The sequence below is a fragment of the Stylophora pistillata genome, chromosome 9, assembly GCF_964205215.1.
Source record: "Stylophora pistillata chromosome 9, jaStyPist1.2, whole genome shotgun sequence".
Classification (NCBI taxonomy): domain Eukaryota; kingdom Metazoa; phylum Cnidaria; class Anthozoa; order Scleractinia; family Pocilloporidae; genus Stylophora; species Stylophora pistillata.
In genome coordinates this window covers 1,302,084-1,313,266 of record NC_142527.1, presented here as the reverse complement: position 1 = coordinate 1,313,266, position 11,183 = coordinate 1,302,084, and the positions used below count along the sequence as shown (strand labels likewise).

General features: G+C 35.5%; 1 protein-coding gene across 1 annotated transcript; it reads left to right on the top strand.

Moving 5' to 3' along the window:
• Positions 1 to 630: 630 nt before the first annotated feature.
• Positions 631 to 9,133, top strand: LOC111327219 (BBSome complex member BBS7). Its single transcript, XM_022931354.2, has 23 exons — positions 631 to 813; positions 906 to 971; positions 1,289 to 1,351; positions 1,886 to 2,061; positions 2,203 to 2,331; positions 2,652 to 2,712; positions 2,882 to 2,954; positions 3,212 to 3,278; positions 3,574 to 3,623; positions 3,818 to 3,948; positions 4,230 to 4,426; positions 4,696 to 4,888; positions 5,162 to 5,236; positions 5,366 to 5,428; positions 5,687 to 5,826; positions 6,058 to 6,147; positions 6,387 to 6,461; positions 6,607 to 6,716; positions 6,937 to 7,040; positions 7,154 to 7,214; positions 7,460 to 7,522; positions 7,834 to 7,874; positions 8,906 to 9,133. Exons 1-23 carry the CDS (start codon positions 775 to 777, stop codon positions 8,996 to 8,998), a joined length of 2,160 nt encoding a protein of 719 aa, XP_022787089.2. The 5' UTR covers positions 631 to 774; the 3' UTR covers positions 8,999 to 9,133.
• Positions 9,134 to 11,183: the final 2,050 nt, after the last annotated feature.

Genomic DNA, 11,183 nt, shown 5'->3' with positions numbered 1-11,183 from the left:
AATACTTTACTCCTACAAATCCAAACCCGCTTGAAATTTCAACATGATACGCTTGTTAAATAATTCCTCCCTTTTGCCCGACGTAAATTTTGATCTGTCTTTTTTAGAACTGTTTATACGTTAAGAACCGGTTTACAAGATTAAGAACAAAAAAGGTTAAATAATGAATTAGCCTTAAAGGCCATAAAGTCACATGTAATTACCTCGTATGACTTTGCTGACACCTTCGTAATTCCTTTTCAGAATTCCAAAGGTCCCAAAAGGATTGAGTGATATGTCCCAAAAATAAGTAATTTGGTTATACCTATCAACTAAGTTAAAATTGTAAATTGGCCACCGTAAAGAGTTAGAAAGTTGACGTTTCGAGCGTCAGCCCTTCGTCAGAGTTCGAAACGTCAGCTTTTTAAATCTTTACGGTGGCCAATTTACAATTTCAACTGTAGTCGACATAACCAAATTACTTTGTTACCCCCACCATTGTTAGCTACGCTATGCCCCCACTACACCGACACAAGGACCACACTTTCACCCAAAAATAAGTAGACAGTTTCTGAATAGTACATCAAGATTACTCCTATTTGGCTCTCAGCTGACCAAAAACACTAGCCGGGAGCCTGTTCGCAGGCTACAGCCGGGCTTGAAAGATTTACCGAAAGAAGAGCAAGACGAGTGTCATTTCTTTGGCAAACTAGGGTTTCTTTAAGATCAGAAATTTTCCAAAAAACACGGATAAACCATCTGAACGTTGATGAACCTTAAAACCGATCTTTCAAGATGATGGAACTAAACCTAACACGCTTAGACTACTTACAGGTGGAGACGATGTTTATGGCTTCCTTGGATACCAAGCTTTGCACTTAGAAATTAATTTATCCCGACTGAAATGAATGAACTTTCCTTTCCAGGTTGGTGTCACGTCTCCTAAGACGATGAAGCTGTTGTCTAGTGGTGGAAAACGGAGCGCTCAGAAGGTTAAACATAGTTTGGAAAATAAATGGAGTTGGTCGTTCTCGTTACTGCAGTGTAAGATCGAGCCAGTTTCATCGATTTCCAAACAAAACAAGTCTCTATGTATTTTGATTTTGTGTTGTATGTTTTGCATGAATTTAACTGCGATTTTTCTGTTTGGCTGATGAGCTTTGCGATTAAAAGTGAGTTTTCGATCTTTGGAAAGGAAAGCTTAAGACCTTACGTACGAATCAATCATACTAGGAACGTTAATCTTTATGTCATTGTACCTTTTCTTCCTTATCTTAATATAGCATTTTTCTGTTTAACTGACTTCCAGGTTGCAATTGCTGATCATGATGGTGTACTAACTTGTTTTGGGATGAAAAAACAAACTTCCCAGGTTAGTTGTGTGGTGCAGACTGTACTTAAATTTAAATTCAAGAACTGCAGCTCAGTTACTGTAATTACCTTTGTAAAGTATAACAGCAAATCTCTAAAGTAAATTGATCAATGAAATTAATATTAATAATAATAATAATAAACAGTTTAACGTGGAGAAACACTTAGCTAGAAGCTAGTTTACAGGTTTTCCATGAAACAACTTAAACAAATAATTCAAATTGAAAATAACATTGTTAAGAATCCCAACTGGCTGAAGGCAAACCAGTTGGCTATATTACAAGCATGGCCGAGGATTTGAAACTCAGGGCTACTGTGAAACAAATCCAAGTAGTGGCCAGGGTGGGACTTGAACCCAGGAGCGACGGGTTGCAAGTCCGACACGCTGACCACTCGACCATGCTGCCTTCTGAAAAATTATCCCTCTGCTAGAAGCTTGGTGCTTTGATATGGAGTGATTTATTTAGAGAGGGATAAGAAGAGTTGGTTTAAATGCCTTACTTTCTGTACTTGATTCCCACTCACTGGAATACAGGTGGTTTTCAAGACACTTCCTGGATCACCAATATCTAAATTACAACTTGGTGGCCTGGATGGTCCTTCGCAGGAGAAGGTGTTTGTGGCGTCTGGGGCTGAAGTGCGTGGCTATACTAAGAAAGGAAAACAGTTCTTGGGATTTGACACCAATCTGACTGAAAGTATTCAGTCCATGTAGGTCCAATGTTTATCTCTGGGTTTTTGAGTAGTAAATGAAATAGACAGGGTTTTTTTTTTAACATTTTATATGTAAAAATTGTTTTCATTAGAAGTTGAATGATTTCTATAAAAGCACATTGTGTTTCTTTTTGGCAGGTTTGTTAATGGCGCTGATCTTTTCCTTTGTGGAAACTACATTTATAATCATTACCGTGACTGCAAAGATGAAAACTATTTCTTGTCTGGAGATAAGATTACTGATGTCCTTTGTTTACCAACAAGAAAGTAAGACAAATTTTTTGATATTGTTTCAAGTGAAAATTGCTTAACTTATTACAGCTCAGTTAGATATTCTCGTGGTATTTTGTTCAATAATTTTGTACATAAACAATCTCAGTAGGTGAAGGATTTAAATGCCTTCTGATGCCCTTTCCCAATACCAGTTAACACAGTCTACCAGAAAAATTCTTATCCAGCACTAGTCCAGGTGACAAATTTTCACTGAGGCTTATTTGCTGGAGTACAGTTTATCACATGGATAGAAATTATTTACCTTTGATATAACATAGTGTCTTAACAAGAAATTCTATTTTGGACAATTTTAGAAACACAGATGCATTAGTTCCCATTTTGGCCTGTGAAGACAGAGTTCTAAGGGTTTTGCAGGTAACTAATAATTTAATAGCTTTCAATTGGTGGGCAGATTGAAGTAATACTAATTTGAACAATGTACACTGCTTTAGCCACTGCTTTAGACTGATGTTTCCTTATAATGAATAATCTTACTACTACATGAATTGTAACCTTGAAGTGAATATTATCATTTCATTATGAGGAATCTGATTTGCTGTATGAAGTTGAAGTAGCTGGACCGCCACTGGTGCTTGCTCTTCTTGGTGGGAATGGAGGTTGGTAGTAAACATGGAATACAAGTTATTTGTTAATGTATCTATCCAGTGACCTTTAGGTAGGGTCTTAACACTGACAAGAGTAAATCAATCTGAGGGCATGTTTACACTAGATATACTATATTCAGTGGCTACTGGTTCATTGTTTATGGTTGTCAACATTTACTACTTTGCATCAGGTGATTACAACAGGGAGGTGGACTAATATTAATTATAACAATAACTCAACTTATACTCACTTTTTCCCTTATCTTAAGGTTTGTCTGGAGAAGAGGTTTTGTATGGAACATCAGATGGAAAAGTGGGATTGATTCAGTTAGGAAGGTAAATTTAAATATTGTCTAAAATGTGATTTGAATTAATATAGGAACAAACGTAACGCTTTCATAATTTTGTGATCTCATCAAAACTGGGAAATATCTGTTCAGACATATTCCATGTGTTCATGGTTTCCAAGTTTAATAATGCAAAATTTTAATCTTTATCAACTTGAAGGATATAAATTCACCTGTTTATAGTTATTTGGGAAAAGGGTTCTCTTGACTTGTACAACCTTATAACAAACTAAATTAAATTTAAAAGTCATTCATCTGAAAACTCTGAAATGTTTTATTTTTAGGCATTCACCAAATCACAAGTGGGAAATTGCAAATGACAAGCGGAATGGAGGTATAAGTTGATTTTCATTGACCCCAGAGACTATGCTTTTCACAGAAGCCGCAAGATCCTAGAAAAATTTATTAACAACTGATCAGCTAGCTGTCATGCATTTGTATATTAGGAAAATGATACAACTTTTATTAGGAGTTGAGTAAAGACATTGTTGTTTTTTTTTTTTTTTTTTTTTTTTCCCATTTTATCAGGTGTCTTGGCACTGGAAACTTTTGACATAACAGCTGATGGTGTGCCTGATGTTCTTATTGGGCGTGATGATGGTTTGGTTGAAGTGTATGGTTTTGATGAGATGGATGAGCCAGTTCACAGATTTAAACAGGTCAACCCCTTACACTTTACCGTCAGTATACATATTCTTCATTCTGTTCTCTATGCATTTCCTAAGATGCTGACAGGAAAAGTTTGTAGAACAATCAAGAGCTTCTTTGTTTGGTGAACATTTTCTTTTTTCTGGCGTCCTTAATGAATGATTCAGCTGTGATGTACTAAGGAGAAATTAGATTTTAGACAGTCTCAGTGTTAATAGACATGTGTAATAATATGAGAGTGACAAGGCAGTGTGTTCAAAACACCAACACAAGCTATTGAACTAATTTCCAGGCTTTAAGTGAGAGCATCACATCTGTATGTGGAGGCTGTGTGAGTTCATCAGGTTATGACGAGATTATAGCAGCTACTTATGCTGGTTGGGTGGTAGGTCTTACTACAGAACCTCAACAGAAGGAAGTGGGACCCACTAAACCAGAAGCACAGGAACCAATCAGTGAGGAAGTACAGGCCAAAATGGACAATCTTAGGTAAGAAATACTGCAGACCACTCAATATATACTCCAGAGTGCTAAACATGAAACCCCCTTGTACCATCTCCTTAATCACAGATTATGCAGTGAGCATTTACAGATATTAGTTAAGATTATTTGCTTTCTAGCAGAAATTTATCTATTTTTTCATGGCATTCGTTACCAATTAAAAGCCAGTTCCAGACATTAAAATTCTCACCAACCATATGCCTTCAAGCTTCAATCAATTTCTTATCACTGTGAATAACAGAGATCTCACTTTTCAGGTTGGAAATTGACACCCTTCAACAGAAGGTGCTACAAGAACGGGAAAAATACCAGCTAACTGCACACTCCGTGTCTGCCCTGTCAGCGATTCCTCAGTTTGCAATCAATGATAAGTTTGCACTGAACAGGGATGATGCCAGCTATACACTGAGTATTGAAGTTCAGATTCCCATTGACAATGTCTTGTTACAGGTAAGCTCCTTTTTCTGGCAGACATTCTTTGTATACCCAACTTCATTTTGAAAATTTGTTTGAAAACAGTAACTGCAGGTAGGATAATTTTCATAAAGATATTTAGAGTCTCACTGTTCTCTACTTGTGATTGTTCACCAAATTACATTTATTTAGTACCTAGAAGTAGTTTTCCTCTTAATAATTATGCTGAGATATTTTGAGGGAAGATGTGACAAGTGTCCATCATTTAGATTTAAGTCATTGGTTTTGTTTTTGTTGCTATTTGTCTAGAGTGATGTACCAATTGATCTTTTGGATGTGGACAAGAATTCTGCTGTTGTCAGTTACAGTGCTTGTGATATTGAGGTAAATGATGGCACCCTCTCTTAGCAGATACTTCTCTGGCTATAAGTATTAAGTGAAAACCTTGCATGTGGTATTAAGAATTTTGTATAAAGCTATCTGGTAGTCATTACTGTTTCAATTATCTTTCAGAATGGAAACTTTCTTCTTGCAACTTACAGATGTCAGGCAAACACAACAAGGCTGGAATTGAAGGTAGGGAGGACTCTTCAAATCTTTTTACCAATGCTAACTTAATCAGACAGATGGTAGTAGCATTGTACTCTATGAAAATGAGAAAGGACTCAGAAAACTCTTGGTATTACTTGCCTGAAAGAAAAATCCAGTTTGTTGCTAATGAGAGATGACATTTACCCACATTTTAATTCACTAGTCAGACATTTTTGTTTCTACACATAATGATTATAATTATTATTATTAATAGCTTTCTCACCTCCATTTCTTTAATTCCAGATCAGATCAATTGAAGGGCAGTATGGCACTTTACAGGCATACATCACACCCAGGATTCAGCCCAAGACCTGCCAAGTGCGACAATACAGCATCAAACCACTGTCCCTACATCAGAGAACTCATGTATTTGATGATTCCAAGTAAGACCTTGGAAAAGTTGAATTCTAATCAATGATGATCATGTGATTGTTGTTGTGCAGTCAAGATCTCAGTTCCTGTAGTATTTATATGTTTTGCGGTGGTCTGATTATGTTCTCAAAAGTTTCTTCAGAGGTTGAAATAAGCATCTTGATTTTCAGTTCAGAAATTGTTTTTTTTAAGTTTCCAGTTTAAAGTTTATTCTTCCATCTTAAGCTTTGTGTTTTATTCAGGCCAATGAACACATTGAAGTTGATGGGTCATTTCAGTTTTGCTGAAGTTCATTCCTGGGTCTGTTTCTGTCTCCCTGAAGTGCCAGACAGGTTTGTTTATTGAGATTAAGTAAATTAAGTGGGAGATTTATCCTTAGTAAGCATATACATGTATTTCACTGTTCTTTAAGCAATGAAAAATTGCAGCATGTCAATGACAAAGCAGAAATACAGAGATAAAAGGTAATCTACCACAAACTTACATTTTGTACACCTCTAGGACACCTATAGTTGTATTTCTGTGATATAAACATGATGCTACATTGTTGTCATCTCTGTTTTTGTTACAGAACTCCAGCTGGAGAGCAAGTGAGCTTTCATTTCCTGTCAACATTCCTTGACACACAGTTAGACTGTCAGTACAAGTATGTATTTGTTTAACAAATGTCAACAAACCCACTTTTACATTACATGTAGGTTTCCATATCTCTCAAGATGGCATGATGCTCTTAGGTTATCAGTGTAGAGTCAGAGTGAAGTCTTGTGTGTGTGTCTTTTATTTCTTTGCAGAAAAGGAGAAGCAGTCTTTAAATCAGACAATATCTCAACAATATCAATCCTCAAAGATGTTCTCACAAAAGAAGCTACGAAAAGAAAAATCAACCTCAACATTTCTTATGGTTTGCATCAACTTTCTGCTTTTTTACATTTGTCCTTTCCTTTTTTATTATAATTTACGTAGAGGTATACTCTTGGCTTGTTGCGTGCTGACTGATCATGACCTGGCTAGAGCTATGTTTCAAAACATCCATGGCCTTTGAATTGGCAGGAAGTTCCGAGGGTCCATCCTCATTTCGGATGCTCCTCACAGTCACACCCAATTGAAATTTGTCATTTCAGATCTTAATGAAGATTCTGTGGTCCACACGCTGAACCTTATTCATCCAAAGCTGGAATACCAGCTTTTGCTGGCCAAGAAGGTCCAACTGATTGAAGGACTAAAGGTGTGTGGTTAAAAAGCTTTTAGCTTCATGTAGCATTATTTTATTACAGAAACATAAATTTTAAGTTGGATTTATGTTTTTCTGAAGGTTACCTTTGACATTTCTGCTTTTAGGAACTACAGATGCATGAAAGTGATATTGGATTCTTTGCTCCAGAATACCAAAAAATTCTAGGTGAGTTGGATTTTGGCAAAAATGTATAAAAGGGCAATGAAGCATTAGTAAGGCAATTTTCACCTTTCAAAAATACCCCAGGGCACTTTCCTTAGAGATGGAATAGGAATTTCCCAATGATAAGGCTAGTGGGTAAACAATATCTTCCTGGCATTTACCATCCCCGGGATTCTCAGGTATGCCTTTTTGTGGGAAAAGCATATACATTAATTTTTAATAAATTCACAAATACTTTTTTTATGAAGATGATGCAGAAAACCTTCAAGCAGAATACAAGAAGCAGCCCTGTCACTTGGAAAGACTTTATGGTATCCTTCATAGCAATAAATTTTACCAGTCTTTTTCCTTCACTTGTTACATTCTTACATGAACTCTTAATCTCATCATTTCAGATAATTTATTTGGGTGGGAGGTTTGAGAGTTAAGCACACTTTAATTGAGATGCAAGATGTTGAAGTCTCAGAAAACTTTGCTACGATCCAGTCATGAGAAATGCTTAAATAATCAGCAACAAAGAGATATAGTAAAACAAAAGCTGAACTTGCAGTACTTTGACAGAGTTGTGGTAGGGACACTAAATATCTTTACTTGTTTGGTAACATTTCTTAACAAGTTTAAGGTATGATTACTGACCTCTACATTGACAAGTTTAAGTTCAAGGTAAGAACTTTAATCCTGGTGTAAAGAAAATTTTTATTGTGACGTGACTGCAATCTGCCAGCTGAAGGTGACTCCTCTTTGCTTCTAGAGAGTGTCTGTACATATAATCCATAGATAAAGTTTTTGATCATTATGGTTTTAGAGATAAACGAACTTTTAATCAATTTTTTCATAATGTATAGTCAGAATAATCATATTGTTTTGATTGAGATTCAGTTGATACAATTAACTGGCCTAACTCTACATCATGAGACAAACAAAGTGCACTTAAACCCAAACAAATTTTTTCGCTTAACGAAGTAAGCTTACTTTTTTGAGTATTTCTGTGCAAAAATTTTTTTATTTGCTCAAATCTTCAATTTTCTGTGCCCAGTCAAAATACGGAAAATCGGCCACCATCTTGCCCCACGACCGAGTTTAAAGAGGAATGGCTCTAGTGGGTAATGTGACGTCAAATCGAGAACACGAAAGTCTGCATTTCACACATTTTCACTTGTTTGGGAAGGTTGTAGTCGATAATTGTCCGAAAATATGCCGACTAAGTGTGTTGTAGAAGGATGTAGCAACGTGCGAAATTTGCAAGAGGGTATCGCGCTTCATACATTCTTCATACAACACATCTAGTCGGCATATTTCGAACAATATCGACGACAATCTTCCCAAACAAGTGAAAATGTGTGAGATGCAGACTTTCGTGTTCTCGATTTGACGTCACATTACCCGCTAGAGCCATTCTTCTTTAAACTCGGTCGTGGGGCAAGATGGCGGCCGATTTTCCTTATTTTGACTAGGCATAGAAAATTAAAGATTTGAGCAAATTAAAAAAATTTTGCACAGAAATACTCCAAAAGATAAGCTTATTTTGTTAAGCGAAAAAAAAATTTGGGTTTAGGTGCACTTTAAGCATTCATTTATGTACACATATTCTGTAGTCGGGAACGTGATGTGTTTCTTGTCGATTCTGCAATTTTCACCATTTTAATCAACAATAGAATTTCTCATGTGAACAAGTCTTGATGATTGAATTCTAGGGAATGAATGTGAAAAGCAAGGTTCCTATTCTTCTGGAGGTGCTGGACAATTACGATCTACAAAACCTTGTGGAATTCTTTGAAGGATCATAACCAGTCGTACTGCTTTACTTCCATGTTGAAAAAAGCTGTAAATATAAACCTCAGACAAGGTGTATAACAGACAAAATCACCACCTTGAGCACAACTGTATGTGGACTTGATTCATAATAGATCAAATTGAAAGCACTTGAATTAACCCGTGTATCCTTGGTTGATCTGTTTTTACTTCATTCACTTGGTTTTGTATTTTTACTTCATTCACTGGTTTAGTATTTTTACTTCATTCACTTGGTTTAGTATTTTTACTTCATTCACTTGGTTTGGTATTTTTTCAGTCATAAATTAGAAGTCTGTTTCATTAAGAGTGATTGGTCAGTTCTCACAAAATTTTACTGCCAAACTCTTTGTCTCTTACAAGTGATACTTTCTGCATAAGTTTGTAAATTTTCAGTCATTAAGTACTACAGCAATGCTCTTTTCTAGAAACCACTCCAGGATCACCTAACCATACAACTGATTTAACATGATACATCTTGGTTTATACCATAAACAACATGTAGTTTATTATTAAAAGGAGATTATTTATTTGTAATTAATGTACATAGTTGTGTGTTTGGGTTTTTAATCTTGCTTTGACTGCAAAAAGACAAATTCACTTGTACAAAATATTCATGAAGGTCACAATCATTGACACACTTAGTCATTGGCTTTCCGCTTTTTGCCCATGTTATTTCCAATTGATTAAAATAATTATTTGACACTTGTTCTATATATTTATTCTTACCCATCCCCAATATTCCAGTGACGTCGATTCACTCACGTTATCATTGTCCAAGATATTTTCTTTAAAACTAGTTATATTTGCCGCAATTGAAAAGAGCACTTTTCTGTGTTTGCTTGGACCGTAACAGAAATATGTTTTCCAAATCAGTTAGTAGTTTTCTTAAGAATCTTTTGTTCAGTTGCTGTTTCACTTCGTCTACTAGAATTCAATCGTGACCAGCTGGTGTGACTGGGAATATATATAATGACATAATATGTTACTATCACGGTCTGTTTATTGTGAGATTTTAAGCCACTATCCCGGTCGGTAGGATAATTTCGTAAATAAAAAAATAAATAATATATATTTTTTAATATATATAATAAAAAATATTAAATGACTATATTCTTATTGTACGATTTTAAGCCGTTAGTTAACGGCCTAAAATCGTACATAATAAAAAATATTAAATAACTATATTCTTATTGTACGATTTTAAGCCGTTAGTTAACGGCCTAAAATCGTACAATAAACATAACAGACTGAACGAAATTAAGCCGTTAGTTAACGGCCTAAAATCGTACAATAAACATAACAGACTGAACGAAATTAAGCCGTTAGTTAACGGCCTAAAATCGTACAATAAACATAACAGACTGAACGAAATTAAGCCGTTAGTTAACGGCCTAAAATCGTACAATAAAGATAACAGACTGAACGAAATTAAGCCGTTAGTTAACGGCCTAAAATCGTACAATAAACATAACAGACTGAACAAAATTAAGCCGTTAGTTAACGGCCTAAAATCGTACAATAAACACAACAGACTGAACGAAATTAAGCCGTTAGTTAACGGCCTAAAATCGTACAATAAACATAACAGACTGAACGAAATTAAGCCGTTAGTTAACGGCCTAAAATCGTACAATAAAGATAACAGACTGAACGAAATTAAGCCGTTAGTTAACGGCCTAAAATCGTACAATAAACATAACAGACTGAACAAAATTAAGCCGTTAGTTAACGGCCTAAAATCGTACAATAAACATACAGACTGAACGCAATTAAGCCGTTAGTTAACGGCCTAAAATCGTACAATAAACATAACAGACTGAACGAAATTAAGCCGTTAGTTAACGGCCTAAAATCGTACAATAAACATAACAGACTGAACGAAATTAAGCCGTTAGTTAACGGCCTAAAATCGTACAATAAACATAACAGACTGAACGAAATTAAGCCGTTAGTTAACGGCCTAAAATCGTACAATAAACATTACAGACTGAATGAAATTAAGCCGTTAGTTAACGGCCTAAAATCGTACAATAAAGATAACAGACTGAATGAAATTAAGCCGTTAGTTAACGGCCTAAAATCGTACAATAAACATAACAGACTGAACGAAATTAAGCCGTTAGTTAACGGCCTAAAATCGTACAATAAACATAACAGACTGTAGGAAATTAAGCCGTT

What these genes read in the sequence shown, in the direction of transcription:
- LOC111327219 (XM_022931354.2), top strand. Translation starts at nt 775, where the DNA reads ATGATGGAACTAAACCTAACACGCTTAGACTACTTACAG. An exon ending in CTTTGTTTACCAACAAGAAA is followed by an intron (nt 2,332 to 2,651) that starts GTAAGACAAATT and finishes GGACAATTTTAG; the next exon opens with AAACACAGATGCATTAGTTC. An exon ending in TTGACAATGTCTTGTTACAG is followed by an intron (nt 4,889 to 5,161) that starts GTAAGCTCCTTT and finishes CTATTTGTCTAG; the next exon opens with AGTGATGTACCAATTGATCT.